Genomic DNA, 25162 nt, shown 5'->3' with positions numbered 1-25162 from the left:
AATTAGAGTTAAAAAATATGCATTTGTTCCAGGCAACAGCCCTGTGGATGAACTACAAAAAATCCTAATGGTGTTGTATGGCTAAAACTTAACAAAAGGCGTTGCAGTAATCTAAAATAGAATAGATAAAGCTTTCTTTAACTTTGTCTTGAGACAGTTGAAGATGATGGATAAGGGAAGTCTCACTTGATTTTCAAACAAAAGTCTTGAAGATATCACTTCTATGTTACATGTCCTGTGATCTCTCTGCAGACAGAGTGAAAAGGTGAAAAGGGTAGGCCAAAGAAAGATTTGGGTCATTCAGCTTTACGCCTCCAAACATGACCGGTTGCGCGTTACATTAGCTGTCCCAGGTAGCCAGCGGACTCGGCTGTATTGTGGCTGAGTGTCGGCTAACTCGGCTCTATTCCGGCTCGATGCGGCCAGATGTGAGACAGCTTTGGCCCATTTCATTCATGCCATATCTGGCCTAGATGTAGCTGTTACAGACATGGCCCTATTCTGTCTCAGACAGGGCCACCGGGTTTATGGCCAATCAGCACTAAAACAGGTTCTGGCCCGTTCTGGCATTATAGCAACAAGCTATTATAATATTATATCCTATTATAACATACAGTCAGGTCCATAAATATTTGGACATTTTTCATTATTTTGGCTCTGTACACCACAACAATGGAGTTGAAATGAAAAAAATCAAGATGTGCTTTTAAGTGCAGGCTTAGGGTATTTACATCCAAATCAGGTGAACGGTGTAGGAACTACAACAGATGTATAAGTGGCCACCCTGTTTTTAAGGGACCAAAAGTAATAGGACAAATTAATAAAATCCTAAATCTAATTGTCATTTTTAATACTTTGTGGAAAATCTTTTGCGGTCAAAGACAGCCTGAAGTCTGGATTCATCACCAGACGATGGGTTTCGTCCCTGGTGATGCTCTGCCAGGCCTCTACTGCAACTGTCTTCAGTTCCTGCTGGTTCTTGAGGCATTTTCCCTTCAGTTTTGTCTTCAGCAAGTGAAATGCATGCTAAATTGGATTCAGATCAGGTGACTGACTTGGCCATTGCAGAACATTCCACTTCTTTGTGTACAGAGCCAAAACAAGGAAAAAAGTGTCAATGTCCAAATATTTATGGACCTGACTGTATATGATATATTATATTATTATGTTATTTCTTATTTGGCATTTGTCCATAGTTGCAAAAGAATGTTTGTTTTTATAACTTGCACAAAATAAAAACAATAAGTACCTTTCTTTATTTGGCTGGTTTTCACTTAATATCTCATCTGGACATAAAAATAAACACCAAATGTGTGATTTTGACTGGCTTGATTTTGTAAGTAAAAGAAGTGTGTTTTTGTGACATGAAGAATACTGTATATTCAACCCGATTCTGGGGCGTCATTCATACCGAGTCTCCCGGGCCGACGCGTTTTTTTAGTAGCGCCGGGTTTGGGCCGATGCTGTTCCCGGTTATTTTTTATTATAGGCCGGTGACAGCAGTGTCGTATACGTGAATCGGGCCAGTGTTTTCGACCCGATTCTGGGGCTCTATTCATCCTGAGTCTTAGCCGAGTCAGAAACCGGACCCAGGCCGACTCGTTTCTTCTGTAGTGCCGGGTTCGGGCTGATGTGCCAGTTTTTTTTAGATTACGGCAGTGTTGTACGCCGGAGTCGGGCCAGTGTATTTGGCAAACGGACTCGGCCCGATGTGTTTTTTCTGGCGTGCCAAGCTCAAACCGGATCTGGGCCAGGTCATTTTGGCTACCTGGGGTGTCACCAGATCTAAGAGGGACATGCAGCTAGTTGAAAAATGTGCTACCCAAGTGAATCTCTGTTGGCCGGTGGGCAAAACAGGCTCCTCCATGTAGACGTGGTAGGGATGAAACCAGAAGGGAGCCAGAAGAAACTATTGAATTGATATCTGCCTGTGATTGGGGTGCGGTGAGTCTGTTGCGTCACTTCCTGTCGACAGCGTGTTTGATGTCATTGAACTTTATCAAAGCTCTAGCGATACCAAGTTGATTCTTTCATGATATTGTCAGTACAAGAGGCAAATTATCTACGTGAGGCGTTGTTAAAGTCCAGCACTTTGTCGTTTAAACGAATAGTTGCTTAGACGTTGTTTAGCGTTAACGCTACCTCTTTTAGCATTAGCTTAGCGGCTAACTTTGTGATGTCTTCCCTCCCTACCGCCCCTGCTCTTTCTTGCTCGGTGTGTCACATGTTTAGCTATTCCTCTGCCTCCCTTACCAAAAATGGTACATGTAAGAAGTGTAGTATATTTGATCGGTTGGAAGCGAGGCTTAGTGAGTTAGAAGCACTGCTCCGCACCATGGAGGCTCAGTCAGTAGCTGCTGTTAACCAGCTAACTCCTATAGTCGGTGCGGACCACATAGACGTATCGTTTGCTCCTGCTAACCGTCTCCCGGCAACCCCCGAGCGGACGGGAGTCTGGGTGACTGTCCGGAGTAAGCATAAGTAAGTCGAAGCACACGGTTAACCACCAACCACTTCACGTTTCAAACCGCTTCTCCCCACTCAGCGACACACCCGCTGAGAAGCCAACTCTGGTGATAGGTAGCTCTATTCTGAGGAACGTGAAAGATGCGAAACCAGGGGCCATAGTTACTTGTATACCCGGGGCCAGAGCGGGCGACATTGAGTCTTATCTTAAACTGCTGGCGAAAGATAAACGTAAATACAGTAAGATTGTAAGATTGTAATTCACGTCGGTGGTAATGACTCCCGCTTACGCCACTCGGAAGTCACAAAAATTAACGTGGAATCGGTGTGTGCATACGCTAAAACAATGTCGGACACCGTAGTTTTCTCTGGCCCCCTCCCAAACTTGATCAGTGACGACATGTATAGCCGCATGTTGTCATTCCGCCGCTGGTTGTCGAGGTGGTGCCCAGTAAATAATGTGGGCTTCGTTGATCACTGGAAGACGTTTTGGGGAGTGCCTGGTCTGATTAGGAGGGACGGCATCCATCCAACTTTGGATGGAGCTCAACTCATTTCTAAGAACCTGACCCAGTTTCTTAATGGACTTAATCCATGACCCAGAGTTCAGACCAGGAAGCAGAGTCGCAGTCTTACACACTTCTCTGCGCTTCCTTCCGAGCAGTCACTCACCCATAGCATAATTAACTCTATAGAAACTGTTTCTGCCCCACGGACACCATTATTTAAGTTAAAGGTAAACAACCGAGGAGTTATATTTAATAACTTAATCAAAGTTAAAAGTAATAATACAACAGGGGGGGTGGAGTGGCAGCTATTTATGACTCCTGCCTTTTAATAAACCTTAAACCCAAACTGGATTATAACTCATTTCAAAGTCTGACTTTCAGTCTTTCACAACCAACCTGGAAAATAATCCAGCCGGTTCTCTTTGTAATAGTGTACAGGGCCCCAGGTCCTTATTCTGAATTTTTATGTGAATTTTCAAAGTTCTTAACGAGTTTGGTCCTTAAAACGGACATGGTAAATATAGTGGGTGATTCATGTGGATGTCGATAACGACAGCCTTGGTACTTAATTTCTCTCTTTGCTGGAATCAATTGGTTTCTGTCGGAGTGTAAACAAACCAACTCATTGTTTTAACCACACGCTCGACTTGGTTCTTGTGTATGGTATTGTGATAGCACATTTAACAATCTTTCCACAGAACCCTCTCCTGTCGGACCATTGTCTGATAACCTTTAAATTTCTACTACCAGAATCTCCTCCTCTTGCCAAGGGTTTCTACAGTCTATGTTTATAGGATACCGCTGTTGCCTCATTTAAAGAAGCCATTCCCTCTACTCTAAGTTCAGTGTCCTGTCTCAGAATATCAGAAGAATCCTGTGAACCGACCCGTCCTCGGATGATCCTTGAGAAATCTGTCACAAATCAATTATGTAACTTTCTACAAAACAATGCTTTGTTCGAGGATTTCCAGTCAGGATTTCGAGTGCATCATAGCACAGAAACGGCACTGGTGAAAATTACAAATGATCTTCTACTTGCATCCGACCAAGGACTTGTCTCTTTTCTTGTCTTGCTGGACCTCAGTGGCGCATTTGACACCATCGATCACTGTATCCTCCTGCAGAGACTGGAACACTTTATTGGTATCAAAGGAACTGCACTCAGCTGGTTTAAATCTTATTTATCGGATCGATCCCAGTTTGTGTTTGTGAACGGTGAATCATCGAGGACCACCAATGTTGGTCACGGAGTCCCAGAAGGTTCTGTGCTTGGACCGATTCTATTTACCCTGTATATGCTTCCTTTGGGCGACGTTATCAGAAAACACTGCATAAATTACTCAACTGTATCTATAGATCAAGCCAATAGACACCAACCAGCTTGTTAGACTTCAGGATTGTCTTGGAGACATCATAACTTGGAAAACCTGCCACTTCCTGATGTTAAACTCGTAAAAAACGGAAGTTACCATTATAGGCCCAGAGCGCCTTCGAAGTCAGCTGTCACGTGATACAGTCTCTATGGATGGAATTGCTCTTGTATCCAACAGCACCGTCGGAAATCTTGGGAGTTCTCTTCGACCAGGATATGTCCTTCAACTCTCATATAAAGAAGACTTCAAGGACTGCCTTTTTCATCTACGTAATATATCAAAAATCAGGAACTTCCTGTCTCAAAGTGATGCAGGAAAACTAGCTCATCTCTCAAATACTGCTTACACTAAAACAAGCCATGAAAACTGCATGTGAATGGGCCAGAGTCCTGTTGTTTATATGCTTACCCGATACCACTTGAGAGTTGATGGTAGTCATGGCAACATTGCCCTGTTGCAGACCCCCAGCGGGCACCAATATCCCTGAAGGATTAACAGAGCTGGAGACAGAGGTCATGGATGGAGAGGAGGTCTGAATTAGTTCCTGAGGGATCACAGAAAGATTTTAGTGAGCAAATGCAGAGACCCAGCTATACTATTTGTGACTGAAAATATCCCAGAAGTGAAATCTACCTGGAGATAAATGACAAGGTGTATCTTGGGAAGTGCTACTCAGAGAGAGATACCATCAAGGAAGTGTGAGATCCACTGAGAGTCCATGACTGACCTGCTGCATGTTGAGACTTGTATGAGACGGGGAATAAGGTCCTCCCAGGTCGTTGCGGAGGAGGTTGTCACTGTGCATCTTGGTTTTGAGGCAGGTGATGTAACGGTTGCAGAAATCTTTACAGAGCTCATTGACCTTCTCTAATTCTAAAAGGTGGATTCGCAACACTTGAATTGCCTTTACCATCTGAGGGAAACAGAAAGAAACCATAACCAGATAACCTCCACAACATGTTACGAATTTGATAACTACATAAAAAATGTACCATTTATATTATATATATATTTTTTTCTCTATCACTCTTTGGGGCTCTGTGAAGCATCATGTTGATTTGAGCTTTATGCTACGGAAATGCTTGCGATCATAGTGTTGATCATAACAGTAGTATATAATGTTACTTGGATTTAATAGGATCCAACAAGATCAGCTGATTCAAAAAAGTGGTTAAAACAAGCCGGACATAGGAAAACATTTTGAGCTGTTTCTCTGCCGTAAGGCCTTCACAAAAGCCTGTTATGGAGTAGTAATCCTGACTGTCAACATGAAACCTTTCAGTTGTATTGTCCAAACACTTGTGTTTTTAGCCTGGTATATCCATTTGCTATAGGACTTATAGGGCTGCTAGTGATTTTATGCCAGGCGAATGTTTGTTTATTCATTTTTTACACATCAGGACACTCACAGGGGTTCTCCAAGTTTGTTCTAATGGTTGTAATTCTTTCATCCTTCACTCTCCCAAAGGTTGAGCCTCTAATGCAGAGGTCACTAACTAGCAGTCCGGACCCGGTCCTAAAGCTTAAACAGACGGCTGCTTTCCAAGCAGAATGATATCTAGTGGCAAATACCAAGTAAAAAGACGGAAGGAACAATTATAATGAAAGCAAAGTATAAAAAAAAGCAAAAGAAAAAGCGAAAGAAAGGGACACGTGAGAAAATTAAGGAGAAAACAGCGCTCTCCAAAAAAAGAAAAGTGAAGAGCGAAAGTAGAAGTAGAGCCTGTGGAGGCTGACAGTGGTGGCTTTGTTCTCGCCCGCTCTCAACCAGGCTGGGCTGTTACTGTGGAAATGTTGTTATATGTAGATCATGTGAACAGTCCGGGTAATGTTAGGGGTGAGATGTCCTTCTGGTTCACCTACTTTTCTCCTGTTAGGTAAGATTCTTGTACTTTCCTTTTGTTTGTGGGGGGTAAGGTAATTTGAACCCCAAACAAAAAACTATTGTGGACTATATTGCTGCAGCAGTGGTGCTTATTTGACAGTGGAGTGACAGGGAGTGCCATGGGTAGGTTAGACCTAGAATGAGAGAACGTTATTTATATTTGCAGTTATACATATTATTCAGTTCTTTGGTACTTCAAAATATATATTGTCAAAGAGTTTTTGATAATACTGTTATACCACCACAATCTTACAAAATACCATAACAGCCCTGGGCCCTGTCTTTGGTTTACTGACCATCATTAGGGTGACTTATCTCTGCACTTGTGTAGCAATCAGAGGCTTCCTCAAAGTTACCAGTCAAGGTCAACACTATGTACAGAAAAGTGCTTGGCTAAGGAGGAGATAAATCAGCAAATTAAGCTGCGCTCACTAAATCAAGGGACCAGTAACTCATTGCCAATCGCAGCCAGTCAGGTCCAGTATGTTCTTGTCCTGTGGAAGAGTTAGTGCCCTCTGGGAGGAATTTCCATACCCAGTGCCTCATAAAACACACAGATGCAGGGTTAATTGACTGTTCAGCGCTTGTTGGTCTGTACACTGCTATGGCAAGAGTGTACTTTTCTTCTTCTTTTTTTCCTTCTCAGGTCTGTCTTTGTCTCTCTCCAATCCCTCCCCCTTTTCTCTGAGAACATGATCAGCAACCTCATTCTCTTAATTAGTAATTATTGCTAGTTGTTGTAAAAGAGGAAGTGTAAGGAGGAGGATGGGGAACATTACATGAAAAAGGAGGAGATGATTAGAAGTAATGATGGGATACACTACAAACAGACAAACAAGCAGTTCTACAGCTTCATTAGTATAACATTCTCTAAAGCCTACTAACTAACTCAGCAAAATAACAGGCCATGTTCCTGATATAAAAGCGGCAGAGGCCTTTCATGTGGTACTGATTACTGCTGTGACGGTAGTTGGCTTACCAAGTTGTCCAGCTCTGGATCCTCACTGAAGAAGGGCTTATGTTCTCTCTCCTGCTGATGCACAAAGTTCTCTATGTCCACATCAAAGCTGGCTGACGTGATGCATTCAGATCCCTGTGTGGCCTGCTCGCATTTCTCAAACAACAACGCCAGCAGGGGGAATAGTGGATGTCTGGGGACAGAGACAGGGAGGGGCACAGTATGACTTCAATTCAGTAAATGTTGGTCATCATCAAGCTTTATATGTTTAGTATGATATCAATGTGATATACAATATGATATCACTTAATTGCTTTTAAGGATCCTGACCAAGTAGATATTCTTGATTTGACTTTTGACCAAATGAATATTCTCTATGGCAGAGTGTCAGATTCAGTCCTTACTTTAAATGAGTTTTCCTTATTTCCTTAGAGCATCCCTAAACAATGGACATAACATTGATTTATCTAATGTTCTCCACCTTTAGAGTTCAATAATTTAACCAAAATGGGTCTTGATCATAATTATCATATATTTATTATATATATATATATATTATTTTCTAACACTTATAAGGCGGTTGAAGGCTGTTTTTGACATGAAAAAACACCCATTTGATTTATTTCTTAATACCAAAAAATAAAAATAAATCAATGATTAGCAGCAGTATTGATTTGTAAGCATTTAGTTATTTTTTATTAGGAAATCAGAAAAAGCAAAGTTGCCTCGAAGGAAATACAAGAAAATGGCTCAATCGGGTGGAAAATAATAAAATCTACAATTTATAAGCCGGGGCTCATGATTGAAAGGCTAATATAATAGAATGCATGATTTTATGTTTTCAGTAGCTCTGCTGGAGGCGCACTCGGTCCTTCAGGTCTGATGATCAGTTCATCACAAAAGACATTAAATCAGAAGGAAATCAGTGTCTGCTCACTCACTTCCAACTGATTCTACAGCTGCATTTCCATTTTCCTTTGCTGTTTTCTTAACGCTGACACTTTGCAGAATCTGCATGCACCGTTTGCGCCTTTCTTATTAATTAATGCAGAAGTGAAGGAGGTTATCATGTGTTCATTGGTGTTTATAATCTTTGTAAACTAAAGACACACCTCTTCGACTATACCTCGACTAAAACACTAACAAATTGTAGCACTTAAATTGTACTCATAATGGCTCTTATCTATAACAAGTTGTAAATCGGCTTATTTGATGAAATTGAACTTCGTTATTCTTCTGAGTTTGTATCCCTATTGTTGAAATGTAATTCGCTTTGGATAAAAGCATCAGCTAAATGGAATTGAATGTAATGTATTTGTCACACAAGCCTGCTTTCATATGAACAGTCTTTTTTCAAATATGTCTGGAATTTTCACCACACATATACAAAGACACATGGACTGTGGACTGACAGCATTAAAAAAAATCCAAGAGATATGAATTCAATATATCTTAAGAGCTCCCCTCCACTCCAAAACCCTGCTCCTTCCCTTGATGTTAACAGGGGGGCAGCTCCATGACATTCCCTAAAGGACATCCTGAACATATACACAAAGGTCCGTTGGAGTTAAAAAAGAAAAGATCTTCAAGCGGATACGATATGGTCCAGTGACAGTGTGAGGCTTTGCAGTGTCACCTACATTGACTTTTTATAGGGAATGTCACTTACAAAGATCCCACATACGCTGTACAATGCTCCATGCTGTGCTGCTATGTAGTACAACCCAAATGATTAAGCATTTCTACCTGGAGGAAATGGTGACAGAACATAAGCTCAGACAAGAGACATAGTGAGAATATATGAATATTTTATACTGGTGATCTGTGTTCTCTCCATTGTCTTATTCCATCCCTCTTTTTTGTCTGTCAGTCTCCCATCTTCTCCCATTTGACCTCTTACCTTTGACATAAAGGACCCCACAATAAATCCCATCACAAACCAGTTTGTATACTGCGGAGATATCTCTATTTTCAAATCACACTACCTTCATCAGCCGGAATATAAATGATGAGTCTTCAAATAGAGACAAAATCAACACTTTCCGCGTGGATCTCCAAGATCAACCTACTGCGCAAAGTTGGTAAAACCAAGGAGATGACTGTTGATTTAGTAAGAAAAGATAGTAAGACGCACACTCCTGTCTACATCAATGAAGCCGAGAGGGAGCAAGTGACTTTTGAAGTTTTAATGACAGAGGACCTGTCACACAATTTTTAATAATTGATGGACCTGGTTACATTGTGAAACCAATCCTTTGTAGAGGAAAAGATGAAACTACCTATATCCATTCACAAGCGGTTTTAACATTGTGTAATTTCTTCAAAATCCCAACAGATAAATACACAAGGCTTAGAACAGTTCTGCATTACTGTCCATCAGTCATGGGTATCTGATTTGGGATTTAGGTGAGTGTGACCACAAACCGGAAGCTTGAAAACAAGAACAAAAATACCACAGTCCAAGGTCTATGCAGCATTAGGTCCCTTTCCTGGATAGGAAGTGGTGATCCACTTGTATCAGGTTATTTGTGTTTGTTGGGAAGGGATCCAATCAACCCTCGTCCCCGGTTCAAATGACTGTGTTAGTGACAGGAAGCCATTTATATATATATGTGTGTGTGTATTCATATTAGGTCTGGGGAAGTTAACATGAGTTAATTAAACAACAATGAATTAATTGCACATTTTTCTTACTTCTATCCGTCTCCATCTAAGCAGCGACATCAAGTTTAAAGAGAGAATAGGTAGAAGGTAGATCATATGTTAAAAATAAAAAACAGCCAATAATTCATATCTATATTTAGCAGGTTGTCCATGTATGTGAATGTTGAGGATGGACTGATCCATGAAGGTTAAATGAACGGAACACAATACATGTATGGAGATTGTATTTTTCTGCATATAGGTAGCCATTTGCTTAATGATGGACATTGTATTTTTGATTTATGTACGTCCGATTGTTGTGGACAGGTGTTTGTGTTGCAACAAGCTGTACTGATACGGAGGCAGACCGGGCCCCAACTCGGGCTGTAACCCATGGCTCTCATTTGCAGCCTTTAATAGTCGTCTACATTATACTCTAATCTGCCTGATCCCAATTTAATGCTGCTCACTCAACCAGACGTGGCAGGAATACTAAACAGGAGGGTCACATGCTCAGTGGAGAGCCTCTGCCTCATCTGTTTAATGTCTGCTGTAGGAGAATAGTACAGGTGGCGGAGGCGATGGGAAGGGGTCTGACTGAGAGCAAACTGGGTGACACTTTACCATGGAAGAAGGTGTCCTAACTAGTTATTTACCCTCAAATTCTATCCCCATGTTACTTACGTTACCACTGAATCTGTTAAATTCTTCTGAGGTGGTGAGACCATTTAATTTTCCCTTATTTTCTTTGATTGTTAATATTTACTAAGCAGGTCGACTAAGAGGTATCAGCCAATGAACAAAATGACACATTGTTTGTGTCGTGTATAAGTTTAGGAAGGAGATGTGACACTAAGGACTCAGGGGCATTGTGGGTAGAGCTGCTGAGAACACAACACCTTTGCTGGCTGGTAAATATATAGATGGCCAACTGTCTGTGCATGACAGAAAATAAATATAAAAAGCTACTGTAAAAACAAGACAAATACAGCTGGCTCCACAAGTTATCATTCTGCTATTGGGGAAAAGAAGAATATTAGTTATTGAATTTAAGTGGAATTTTGTGCCAAAATTAAATCTTCGCCAGACGTTGCTGAGATGTTGCGTTCATGGATGGACCGACAACCTGAAGATATGATTCCTCCGTCTATACCAGGGGTCGGCAACCTTTTTGAGATGAAGTGCCCTTTTCAAAATGTATTGTTTATTAGTGTGCCATGTCAACATTGAGTTTAATTATGACTTCACATCCAAAGTTTAATACCCAGGGATAATAGCAGTAAATGTTAAAACAGGAGAAATAAGAGTAACGGACATGAGAACTTTACAATAATGCTGCCATGCTTATGAAACATCCACATATTAGTTGAAATCATTACTCTTGTCAGCAATACTCTTAATACTTTTATACTTTTAATTATTTTTACAGATTTATATGCAGTTCCCATTTTGCATACTGCTTGCAATGATATTCCCTCATTTCAAAAAAGGTTGCATGGCAGCAAATGTCACAAAGAGAGAATAAAGTGTAACAAACACTACACAAGATTGCTGCCATGAAAACATCCGACATGAAAAAAGGACTGGGACAGAGCTCTTGTATGTAAAGTTAAGTTGCACACAAGCTTCGGAGTGGTCAGTTGTCAAACGACTGCGGGAGCGGCTGAGCACGCTCTTCATATGTGAGAATATCTGCTCACAGAGATATGTTGATCCGAAGACTGTCAGCAAAGCCAATGCAATGTTCCTGAGACAGCAAAACTTATCTGGTACAGATATCCAGCAGATGAAGATACAAGTCCCGTGATCATGGCTTGCAGCTGTTTCCAGCTGTTTTCGTAGCTCTGCAAACTTTGTTACCCACAGTGTTGAAGTCTTCAGCTCAATCAGCTGCATTTCCACATCCTGTATATCCAGCCTGTCCATCAAAGCGGGTTAAATCAAGAATGAGAACATGGGTCCATACTTATCCATACATATTTTGATTTCAGGTTTCCTCTTCCGTGTTTATAGTGCCGCCTTATTTGTTTTCCTCAATTAACCAAAAGGTTTATATTTATTCTATTCAGCCACATTTTTCATAGTGTTTGTTGATGTAAAACTATGCCAAAAGGATGCTCTAGATCTTAATAGCATAAGGCTTGTTTTAACGAGATAATTAGATTTTGTTGAATTACAGCAATTACTAGTTTTGTACTATAACATGATTCATATTTTTCTACAAGAACGGGTTCTGTTGTCTAGGGAAAGACTGTTGGAAGTTGGCATTCTCTTTCATCAGCTGTTGCTCCCTTTTTTAAACAGATACAATAAAGCATATCTTGTTTTATAGTTCAAATTCAGAATCAGTGAAGTACAGAAACCACAGAGTGCATTTGTTCAGCACACTTTGTTGAGCTGGAATGCTACTGAAATCTGTAAACATATATGGTGAGAATTGTATCTTTACAACAGCAGCTTTGAAAGGGGCTTAATGTGGTCTAATTTTTATTTGAATATTCTGTATTTTCCTTTTTTGTGCTTTCTATGCAATCCAGTTCCTTTCTTTACACATTCATAGAGATGCCAACATTTCTTAAACATGCTAAGTGGAATCATTTCAACCAAAGTCATTGAACCAAAGATATTAAAGGAAATGTTGTAATTTCACAGTTAAACTGTTTAAAATATAATTGTTCAATTACTCAGATATTTAAATCAATGAAGACGGAAAAAGGATGACTCTAATGCTGCTACCTCCTTTCTAGAGCATATGATATGCTGATCTGTATGGGTTTTCAAGATTAGCTTCGGTTCTGTGCTCTGTGATGATTATAACTTGCTGCTTGTCGGAGGTGCTCTGCGGCTAAAGGCTAAAGCTATCAAAGCAATCAGGGTTTGGATGAGGCGCCGTCTGTCCTTGACAATGTGCCATTGTGCACAGTTGGACCTGGCCATCTTGCAGCAAGTTAAAAACACTACCTTTCAACACTTTCTATGACCTTTACACAGGAAGTCACGATTAAGGTAGATGGGGTGTGAAAAGGTATGCATTTTTATGAACGTGAACGAAGCCTGTGTGTGTGCGAGTAAGTGCATTGTCGTGTGCGCTTCCCAGTCTCCCACTACCTCCTGCAACCATCCTGAGCCCCCACCCCTCCTTCGGCTGCGAGAAGTGTCAGGTTCTATCTGCAGTGCGACGGAGTGGAGATTGCCGACTGCGGGACCATTATGAGAGCCGTAAAAGAGCGATTTACAGGTCGGCCAGTGTGTGCAGTGAGCACGGTCCGCCCCCTCCAGTATAGCAGCGTGCTGGGTCACAAAGAATCAGAGGCCAGGGGGAGAATGAGATGACTTAAACATGAAGGTGAGGGACATGGCGGCTCTGGTGGCATGTGCTTCGTGGGCCGTTGGGTTAGAGGCTGGAAGAGAAAATAAGTCGCCACTTTCATGTTTGATTGGAGGGCAACAACAGTTTAGAACTATGACTTATGGGTAGAAAGGTGTTGAGATATATTAAAACATACTTCCGTTAAATGAAAGCTGAATACACCTAATACTTTTACAAGGTCAAGAATCGACTGTTAGTTGGTTATTTTCCTTTTTTACTACTTCAAAAGCAGCTGTAAAGAATTAGTTGATTAAGTTATCAAGTTAATAAGTTACATTACTTATTATAGTAACATATTGACAGGGGATGACCACAATTTATCCATACAGTTTACAGTAATATTATTTGACTGGCCTTCCCATAATGTTTTGTGCTGTGTTGTGCTAAGCAGGTACCAACATGCCGCTGAGAGAGCAGTGAGAATCAACCAAATGATGCGGTCTGACATCTCAACAATGATCTCAAACTCACTATCAAGCTGAAGAGAGGTTCAGTGTGGATTCTCTATCAGAAGGAGCAACCCTTTTAATGTTTCTCACTGTTCCGACATTGTTGTTTGATTCTTTATTATTGTAAGGATATTGATTTTAACCGTTTAAACGGCTAGTGCAAAGGATTTGGTTGCATCTAGAGCAGTGGTTCTCAACTTGTCTGGCTCCGGGACCCACCTTTACCCCTTTAATGACGAGCAGCGACTTAATTCAATCGGTCAACAGGGGGGGGGTGCTTCCGCGTTCGCTAGCGGTGTCGTATATTTTATTTACATTTTCCCATTGCAAAGGCCCGCGACCCACTACAAACGGGTCCGCGACCCACTAGTTGAGAAACACTGATCTAGAGGTTGGTTTGCGGAATGCATCAAAGGAAACTTCTCTCTTGGGCCACAGGTACAACCAATGTTTGGTTTGTCTGTTCCGATGTGTAGAGGCATGGCCTTCTCAACACAAGCTAAGAAAGAATATTCTTATTTTCAAGTGATCATACTCTAAAGAAAACATGCCACCTCTCCGTCGCATCGGCGCGATTACGAGATACATGCAAATTGACCACAAATGTACTACGAGAGTCCTGCGGCGCCTATAGAGCGTTGGAGGCGTCCGGTGTGAATATAGCTGCTGGCTGCCGTTTCTATGGTTTTCTCGACGTCGGCTCAGTTCTTTTTTATTCTTTTTTTTGCTCCGCGCACATCTCTGCAACTCTGAGTGACGTAATAATCGCGCAACACAGCGAATCGATAATGCAATTCGTTGCCAACACTTTTAATAATCGATTTTCAGCTATTTAATTGATACGTTGTTGCAGCCCTAATACCATGCGACTCTTTCACTGCAATAACTTACCCTCCTAAAGATATAGGGCTGCCAATGTCTTAAAACTAAATACATAGCCAAAAGTCCTGCATCCCCCGGGCTCGCCCACCCTGGCTGCTTCCTTCAGGGTGGGCTGCTTTAAATTTAGCATATTGCCAGAAGTTGAAGTTCTTTTTTACATTTGTGTTACTTTTTATTTTAAAATTGTTGTGGACCATTTTTTGTCCACTCAGATTATTATGATTCATTTAAATTAATTTAAATTTTCAACAGCGTCTTCTCTCACTGTCACAAATATGTTATATTATATAACACAATTTCGTTTAATTTAGTACAGAAACACACATAGTCTGAATGTTTTAAATCTTCCATTTCAATGATGAGTTTGTATACATTACTGTACCACACTCTTTTGTGTTATCCTCTGTATATTTCTACTAATCAATGTTTACTGTTTCACCTTTGTACTACATTACATTAAAACATACATTTAAAGTAAACATAGACTGAAGCTACAAATTTGGACCATAAAAAAGTGAACTTCCTTTCTCACCAAACTCAAGCGGTGAGAAGTCTAATAAAACAGGTATCTGACAGAAACAGCCAATAAAACCGCTTGAGCTCTGACACAGTTTCCTGCACTGAGCAGCGGTTGAGCAGCGGCACACGCTGACCTGCTGAATGGAGGAGGCACACCCTGTTTTAAGCCCGTCAGACGGGACGACTCTAGGAATAAACCACCATGCGGTGGGCGAGGGTGCATTGATGCATAGTGGAGGCAAGGATAAACAGACTTTATGGTGCATTACAGAGGCAGACTAACACACAATGTGGCCGACGGCATGCTTGGACATGGCAAATTAAATGCACTCCCTCCTGTCGTGTACGACATGAGAGGTCTTCAGATGTTCACGCCATTAAGGACCAGCACACATACAAGCATAAACACACCCGAGGCTGGATAGATTCCTGAACGTCTTGGAGTTGTGCGACTATCAGCATGACGGCATGTTAACCTTCCCTCAAACACACACACACACACACCCTTAAATCCAGTCTCAGTGCAAAGCACCCAGGGCTTCCAGCATGGGAGAGGCTTTCAGCAACGACCCACTATGGAGGGGAGTGAATGATAATATGCACCATACAGGGCTGCGCACTGCATCATGGGGCAGCTTTGAAACCAGATCTCATCACTGTCGAAACACAGAATAAATCAAATCTGAGTGCTATTTTCATGTCTTGTTTCTTTGTTAGCTTCAGCTTTCACCACATAATCACTTTGTTGGTGAGTACATTATAAGAAAATGTATGGTCTCCTGCCTTCAGTGCTGACCCGTCCTTGGATGTAGGAACTTTGGATGCAGTTTTGGGCCCTGGTACCTTGATCAACTGACTTCTACATTTTCAAAGTCTACATCTTCTACTTTGTTCAGTAAAACAAACAAATCTTTTTTCGAACGAACGAGTAGTAGTGGTGACCAAACGGAACAACAGCGCTGCATTCCGTCAGCGCAAAACAAGTCGATATGAAGAAAACAACGTGTCTCTCGTCAGGATTTTTTTGCATTCGCAATTCGCGATCAACCTACCGAGACCCCTGCTTTAGGGCATCCCTCGAGTAGAAACGATTGCTCTCAGACAACTTTCTGCTCCACTCTTTCATTAACCACAAAGGGCTGAAACGTGTAACAAAATTGCCCGCCCCCACTGCAGAGTCAGTATTTCATTGTATCGCAATATGCCATTATATACGTATATTGTATTGTGACAATATACAAATGTTTTGTCTTGTGAACGAAAACATTTTTCTGAACTTAAATAAAGATCTCAACAACTCAGGTGTTACCATGACGTTATCCCTGTATTTATTAAACTACAACACGCAGGCTCCCTAGATCCAAGGCGGCAAACTGCATTGCCCCTTGCAACAAGGGCAGGCCAGATCCTCTACTTTCACAACAAAAGAACTTATCTTACTGGTTATCACATATTCCCTAACTTCTCTACTTCTCTAGGCAAAAGAGACGTTAACTCTCTACAAACAGCAGAATTCAATGTGTGACCCTATAACAGCTCATTTGGGTAAACACAGCTTTTCAGGCCAAGTTGTTTCCAATCATCACAAGGAAATTTCTGTTTGGTAGAGGACTATTGTGGTCTTTTTTAATTAGGTGCACATTTCTATCTCTGAGGCGAATCAGCTTTAATCAGCTGAGAACACTACATACCGTGAATCCTCAAATAAAGACCGGGATTCAATTAGTGGCCGGGCTTCAGATAGTAGGGGGGCGTGGTCAATACGGACAAATAAAGGCCCCAAATACAGGCCGGGGGTAAAAAAATAAAATAAAAAAAAAGTAAAAGTAATATTTCATAAATACATGTTCTCCTTATGTTTAATGTTATTGGCTAATTTCATGGACTGTTGGCAATAAAAAAAGACATTTACTACCTACTAGGCGAATTTGTTATTGTTCATGAAGGCGCTTCAAAGCGGGACAGCCATGCGCCGCTGGTAGGGATGCGCTGGCGCAGCTCCCGCAGCGGGGGGGAGGAGAACCGCACTCAAGTAGCCCAGGATGAGGAGAACGACGAGGAGGAGCTGCTTAATAATGAACTTGTTGTTCTCGATGATGAGGATGAGGAAGAGGATGTTGAGGGGGACGCCAAATAGCTGTACAAATGTTGCCTCATTACTGGTGAGCTTCGGATGTAGACCTAAGTATTATGTTTAGATGTAGACCTAAGTATTATGTTTAGATGTAGACCTAAGTATTATGTTTAGATGTAGACCTAAGTATTATGTTTAGATGTAGACCTAAGTATTATGTTTAGATGTAGACCTAAGTATTACGTTTAGATGTAGACCTAAGTATTATGTTTAGATGTAGACCTAAGTATTATGTTTAGATGTAGACCTAAGTATTATGTTTAGATGTAGACCTAAGTATTATGTTTAGATGTAGACCTAAGTATTATGTTTAGATGTAGACCTAAGTATTATGTTTAGATGTAGACCTAAGTATTACGTTTAGATGTAGACCTAAGTATTATGTTTAGATGTAGACCTAAGTATTATGTTTAGATGTAGACCTAAGTATTATCTTTAGATGTAGACCTAAGTATTATGTTTAGATGTAGACCTAAGTATTATGTTTAGATGTAGACCTAAGTATTATGTTTAGATGTAGACCTAAGTATTACGTTTAGATGTAGACCTAAGTATTATGTTTAGATGTAGACCTAAGTATTATCTTTAGATGTAGACCTAAGTATTATGTTTAGATGTAGACCTAAGTATTATGTTTAGATGTAGACCTAAGTATTACGTTTAGATGTAGACCTAAGTATTATGTTTAGATGTAGACCTAAGTATTATGTTTAGATGTAGCCCTAAGTATTATGTTTAGATGTAGACCTAAGTATTATGTTTAGATGTAGACCTAAGTATTATGTTTAGATGTAGACCTAAGTATTATGTTTAGATGTAGACCTAAGTATTATGTTTAGATGTAGACCTAAGTATTATGTTTAGATGTAGACCTAAGTATTATGTTTAGATGTAGACCTAAGTATTATGTTTAGATGTAGACCTAAGTATTATGTTTAGATGTAGACCTAAGTATTATGTTTAGATGTAGACCTAAGTATTACGTTTAGATGTAGACCTAAGTATTATGTTTAGATGTAGACCTAAGTATTACGTTTAGATGTAGACCTAAGTATTACGTTTAGATGTAGACCTAAGTATTATGTTTAGATGTAGACCTAAGTATTATGTTTAGATGTAGACCTAAGTATTATGTTTAGATGTAGACCTAAGTATTATGTCAAAGGTGCCCATTCAGATGTTGCTGATGCATTTGGTAGTGGCGTAATATGACAGACCCAGTCTAAGTCCTGGCCATTTGGTTTCATTTTGGTTGTCTCCTGTTCGTTCTGTGATTGCTGTCCTTTGACAGGACCAGATATTTATTGTTACGTTGACACTGCAAATAAAGCGCTATACGCGATAAACTTTTTTTTTTGGCCGAGTAAAATTTTTGATTTGCTTGATTGTAATTCAGAACATTGGAAAATATCTGCAATTAACGATGTATCTTAAGACTGACACTATGGTTTATTACTGATTCATTTCTAAATGGTTAGAAAGTTGATTAGCTCTAGGTCTACCGGTTCCATTCTACCGGCAGCCTATCGGTAAATGGTTGCAGGAAGTGCTGAACGCATATGCAATGAATGATATTAGCCTACTGTAATCATGCCCATTATTTTGTTTAAATAATACAATTCTATAACAGAAGATACCGGCAAGTAAGAAATAAAGGCCTGCCCCTAATACAGGCCGGTGCGCTGTGCAGCCTATGTAAATAAAAGCCCCGGCCACTATTTGAGGATTTACGGTACGTAACCTCCAAAAACAAAGCCTCACCAGTTTTAATAAGATGCACAGAATTCAGAAGGATCTTCATTGTAACTGACACAACCCATTAGGCTAATTACCCTATCACACATTTACTCTGCTACTAATAACGAAGTAGGCTGAGAGAAGGAGAGAGAAGACCACACATCTCCTCATGAAGTTGACGTTGTAGCAATTATTGAAGAGAAACATTAAAGCCCACAGAGACTTATTTGAGCAAAATAAATAAAGAAAAATGGCACGAGCTGTTTCCTCTGTGTGTTTTTTCTTTTCAAAATCAACAGTCCCCATATGAGCAGTGTTTAGAGGCAGGAACTTTGACGGATCAGACGTGTATTATTTAAATGGTCCTTTTGTTTTTGTTTTGTATTTTTTGCATAATTTGACTCACTGTTAAAGAAGGTATGAAGTCAAAGTTACTTTCAATAATAACAAAGTAACAAGGTGCGTTTAATCATTAACTCCTTGTATTTTGAAAAAAAAATATTCCAAAAGTTCTGATTTGCTCAGTCTCCACTGTGTATGGAAGAGCAAGTATTTTCACTTAAGATTACAATTAATCCTATTTTAACAGCACATGCTGGTAAATACTCAGCGCTCTCCCACATGGGTGCATTGGTTATTTTTGAAATTCATGTAAAAATTCTAAATTGAGCTCACAGGCCGTTTTGCAAAATCACGCAATACTTTTACTAATACTATTACTTGTATTGGCTGTTCTGATTTTGTATCTTTAACGACACACGCCCCACAATCCATACACACTGTTGCAGGTACATTTGTGCATGTTCCAATCTGTTTTACATGATTTAACACACCCAAGAAAGGATATACAGATCCCAGCTTTTATAGGCCAATCAACATGCTAATAAAGGACATGAGCATTATTAATGGTAATACATTCCCTCTTGAAGACAACAAGAGAGAAATATTTAAATTAACATGAATAATGTCTATACCGAAGCTGTTTTGTTTAGCCGCTAGTGTGAACTTCCTCTGTTCTTACTTCCAGCAGCAAAGTGGAGATCTAGAAAGCCCATGTGAAAGGGAAGAGGGGCTGATTTTGCCTGAGACACCCCCCTCAACACACACCGCCACCACCACCACCCGTAGCTGCTCCTAACATGGCTGCTCACATCAAAAGCAGCCTCGGATCTCAGAGGAGCCTCGGAGGACTTTACAACAACTCGCCTCAGGCCTCACACCTCCTCCAAAGCAGCCGTGCATACCCGGCGGTGGGACCCGAGGAGCTGGGGCAGTGTCATCACGTCTCGCTCCCCTCAACAAAACCAACGAGTTGTTGTTTTGTAATCAACACCGGCTCAATTAAAAATGTCTGTATTTTGAATAATTTACTTTAGAAACACATAATAGAAGCTCATTATAAGGGTGCGTCAATATTCTAGCAATGGACTGAGAGAGCAGTGATTTTCCTGCTTATTTTTCCTTCTTAACAAGGAGGTGCCTTCCAGGGCTTCCACACAGTAAATAAAAGAATACAGTTTTTGAATACAGCTGATATACAGTACAGTTTCTTGTGAAAACTGAAGTTGAATTGTAAAAGACGGTATGCATAAAACGAGAAAATAAACACAAAAAGGGACTGTGGACTCTATAGGGGTACGTAGAGTGTCTTAGCTCAAAGCTGTACCTGAGCCCACTGACCAAGCATCTGTATTTGGCGAGTTGGGAGGGACTGAAAGGCATTAGAAAGCATTCATTCATACATCCATTAATCCGTTGTCATACCATAATCAGAGTCACAAGAGGCTAGATCCTCTTCCTCTTCCTGCACTATGCAGGACTCAAGACACAGCCTGACTACAGCCAGCATATGAAATGCTTAATTCAGACTTAATTGAATGAAAAGTGAATTGCTCGCCTTCGATGAGTGAAGTCTTTAGTGAAGGTGCTCTTAGTTTTATGAACAACGCTAAGTGACATTTGAAGGAGGCACATCAAGTACAGTTTTAAAAAGAGAAAAATAGAAAGAAAATGCAATAACAATTTCAAATAGAAGAGGGGCATTCAAGGGTATCACATCTATTTACCTAAAGGAAAAGTGAACACCAGTAAGAGTGCATCATCGCCCAGAACAGAAGTATTATGCCACATGAACTTCTCATGGGAGAACCAACCTGTAAACGGCCCTCTTGTCAGACTCAAGCTGGGCCTGGGGGTCAAGGGTCACGCTGACAGAGGTATTTCCTGTTGCAGAGGCTGCTGGGATATGGACCTGTGGGGTCTTGGGGTTTTGCTGAGTGGTGCCCGTCATCTAGAGACACAGAAAACAAAGAGGATAAGAATATTTGCATCTATGTTTTGTCATTTTTTAGGTATGTGACACATAAACAACATGAACAGGCAAAGCTCTTGTCGGCATTTTTTCCAATGAAAATCCGCAGCAATTTAAACTTACAACAGTTGAAGCACGCTTTCAATGAAAGGTTGAAATGGTTTAGACCTAAGACACAGCTGACAGTCGGTCTCAGCTACTGTAAGATGTTTCATCCAGTTTCCTTTCAATAAAATGCTCTAGGTGAATTGAAGTTTCCTCTGGTTCAGTTGAGCTGCGTATCTGTCTAGGACTGAACTTCACTTGGAGAGAATTGATATTTTAGTTCAGTAAACACTGTTCAATTTAGTGTCATCCTAAAACATCAAAGACTAAGTTTCATATTGTTGAACATATAAACACTGTATTCTTAATCATGTTCATCTGCGTTGTGCTATGATCTGTGAGACTCCGATCAGGATCCAGGAAGTATGTAAATTCATATGTTGTGAACTAGGCTGCCTGCAATATTTATATCAGGCTAATTCCGAAGAGACCATCGAGGTCTCCCACTCCCACAGATCCCAGGGAAAGGCCTCAAGGACAAAATAAGACTAAAAAACGTTTTAAACATTGTTTTGTTTCACACAACATTGCATTAAGACAGGGACAAACGTTATTAACAAGAGGCTTCAAATACGAGGATGCAGGTAACAAGCCAGCCTTCCCCTTCTATCTAAATAGGCCAATTAAACATCACTTTCCGCAATTGAAAATACCATGAAGAATAAATTCTTAAAAAACACAATCTCTCTAAAAAACACAAGCCCTCTATAACCAAGTGTTGAGGATGCATTGTCATCATATTATGGACATTATGAAATGCGCTGTCTGGAGTATTTAAAGGGGGGGACATTCCCTCCCTTTTGTCCTCAACATGTCTCTCGCATAGAGGGGTGAGCAGCTGCTGCTTCCCTGAATAGTGAGTATATGCCGAATCAATAAGTTATGTAAGGTGTCTAGCAGCATCGTGTCGCAATGCATCGAGGTCTGATAAAAAAACAAAAACATTGTTTACCCACCTCTAATTTTACGACTACAGATATGTTCCCAGTTGCTAATAAAAGGGTGAACCTGCTGCCCTGGCCAAACATATCTTAACGTAAACCTCTTCCACTACTTGTAATGATGGAGTTTTGCCTAAATTATCACTTTTCAAAAGCAATGAGGTGCAAAATGCATCTGATCTTGATACCCTAGGAACGAGGATGTAGCTGAAATAATTGTTGCCTGACAGATAAGGAGCCTTTCTAATGAAGCTGTGATGCAAAGTGACCGTGATAGGATAGAGCCAGTAATATATATGCTCTGGTCTTCCATAGATTCTTGCAAGACAATAAATATTCAATCAGCAGAATGTTCACAACTGACCCCACTGCTGAAATAAACATACTGGATTCTTTTTGTTCTGGAGGGCAACAGTACCACTGGAGGTTTAAGGAGGAATCACTGTAGAGTATCATTTGTCAGGTGGCCAGTGGAGCAACATTTACGAACACAATCTGTTGTCTTTTTCATCACTCTCCACCCCACTTTTGTCTCTCAGTTGTTCTCTCTGAGGGGATGAGTCTAACAACCCCCACATCATTTTGGGGGTTTTGAGTCGAGGTAGGGTGGGAGAAAGCTTCGAGTCTTAATCCCAGCACCAAATGGGAAATAAATTAGCTTCTTCACACTTAACTAGCTCTCATTTGCATTTGCAGAGCGTGCAGCCTGCAGCTCGGGAGCTCTCCCACGGCACTAATCCTCATGGTGAAAGCTGACCATGGTGGTGTGGACGAAGAGCAGGGTTAGGCGGTGAACCCGCTCCACCTTTCCACAATGGGAGGGTCTGCAGTGTTACCCACGGACACAATTAAGGCTGCAGTAATTACACTGACCGGTTGGTGGCATAATGCGTTGTGCCAAACATCGCAGGCTGGGGCTTCACCTCTTATCCTCACACTTTGACAAAGAGGCTCTTGTGCAATTCAACCCTGAAGAAAAATAATTTGAATAGTCCTGTAGAGACTTCCATTTGGGATCTTATCTGAATTAGTGTGTTGTTTAGAGCTCTAAAGCAGAGTTAAACCTGAACAAAAATATTTTTTATCAACACGTTAGATGACGTACTACATTTGTAGGCAGATGTAAGTCCAGTGTCAACAAAGTGTGAGTTATTTAAACGTTCTATACACGAGTATCTATATCACATCATAACTATGCTTGGAAGGTGTTACAATCTGACTATTGAAATGCACTTATTGTAAGTTGCTTTGTATAAAAGCATCAGCTAAATGGCATGTATTGTATTGTAACGATTAAAGCACTGTGAAGGTCAAAAGTACATTAGTAAAGATCAAGAGCTTTAAAATTAGTTGACTTATAGCAAACAATGACCACTATGTGTAATTCAGAATTGCATTATAACAGTGATTATAATACATTATATGTATATGTTATCAGCTCTGGAAATTCTGAACATTCCGGACAGTCTGGACAGTAATAAATATGGTACATGACCTAATTAGTCATAATAAAATGCTTTATTATGTCTTCATCTTATTGTTATGAAGCATTATTTATTGGAGTTTAGGTCATGGTAAGGTCATGCCATCAGCAGAATTGAACACATTGTAAATGTATTATGTAATATAGAAATGGTCATACATCAAGTCATACATCAAGTGTAAGTCTTATTATCATTATTATATATACTGTATTAAATATTTCTTAGATACTACTTTAAAAGTATTACATTTTGTTAGTAATTCCTGGACTTTACCGTGATGTTATTTATTTAGTGATTACCATGAGAGTGTGAGTTGGAAGGAGTATTAACTTATTTTTTCCTCCAGAAAAGAATATAAGCTGCTGCTCTAAAAATGAAAGGTGATTCAAACTAGTGGTTCTCAACTGGTCTGGCTCCGGGACCCACCATCACCCCTTAAACACAACCCTAACCCAAATCTAGGAACATTCTCAACATCTCAAATTTATTCAAAATCAAGTTCATAAGCTGAATTTTATATGGATACAGGATGTTTAATTATCCTAAAAACCCAATGTCTCCCCCATATCAGAATGGTTTGACCCAACCTGGCACACGCTGCTGAAAACATGGACGGACGAGCCGGCAAAAAAACGACACTCCGCTGCATTAAAAAAGTCCCTTCAAAATAAAATCACAGAATGAATTTTTTTTTAATTCTAATTTTTATTTTCCCATGCGGCCCGCGACCCAATAGTATACTATTTGTGTTGCCGCCGATCGCTAAGAATTGTAGCTTCTCGGGGCGTTTAACATTCACTCTGGGGCACTATCATGAAGTAAAATCCCAATAAAGCCTCTGACCTGTTGGCTCTCCGGGTACGATGGTGGAGGAACGCTCTGGGTGGCCATCATTGTCACTGCAGGTGCTGGAGACGCATGTTGCATCATGGGATAGCTTCACACTTAGACTGAGAAAGAGACAAAAATAAGGGCAACATAAATCCAGTGCAAGCAGTGACTATGAACTCTATTACTGTCTACTTGGTACTACCAGGTGCTGCGGTGATGAAATAATAATCCTCATTATATGCTTCTTTCTTTGACATTTACTCATTTATTTCTGTGGTCCGTCTCCCCCCAGTCTGTTTTGCATGTGTTGCATTAATATTTAGTGATCTAACAGCTACAGAGTACAGAGAAAACAAAGCAAGCAAATCAAGGAGCACTTTTTACAGAAATACTAAAAAACAGCAGGTTCATAATGACGCTGCAAACAAACCCGGCCACTTGTTTACCAATTACAGAGTGCCATGCTTGTTTACTAATTACAGTACAGCTGGCTTTAAAGCAAAGTGTCTTGGTGGAATCACCTTGGTCGCCTCACTGTGTTGGCTGCTGAGGTTGTTGTCGCGCC

The 25162-nt window shown here is 40.4% G+C and overlaps 1 protein-coding gene across 1 annotated transcript in view; it reads right to left on the bottom strand.

Annotated features, from left to right (window-relative positions):
- Positions 1-25162, bottom strand: part of pknox2 (pbx/knotted 1 homeobox 2) — a 105251-nt gene that overhangs the window by 20025 nt on the left and 60064 nt on the right. The window contains exons 3-7 of the mRNA XM_037467949.2: positions 24610-24716; positions 21079-21215; positions 7213-7384; positions 5076-5261; positions 4757-4892 (exon numbers count right to left, since the gene is read on the bottom strand). Coding sequence (XP_037323846.2) covers positions 4757-4892; positions 5076-5261; positions 7213-7384; positions 21079-21215; positions 24610-24696 — 718 coding nt within the window. The 5' untranslated portion in view covers positions 24697-24716. The remainder of the gene's footprint in view (positions 1-4756; positions 4893-5075; positions 5262-7212; positions 7385-21078; positions 21216-24609; positions 24717-25162) is intronic.

The sequence above is a fragment of the Pungitius pungitius genome, chromosome 16 (assembly GCF_949316345.1).
Source record: "Pungitius pungitius chromosome 16, fPunPun2.1, whole genome shotgun sequence".
NCBI classification, from domain to species: Eukaryota; Metazoa; Chordata; class Actinopteri; order Perciformes; family Gasterosteidae; genus Pungitius; species Pungitius pungitius.
Note: the sequence above shows the minus strand (reverse complement) of the source record. Positions and strands in the feature narration are given on the sequence as shown.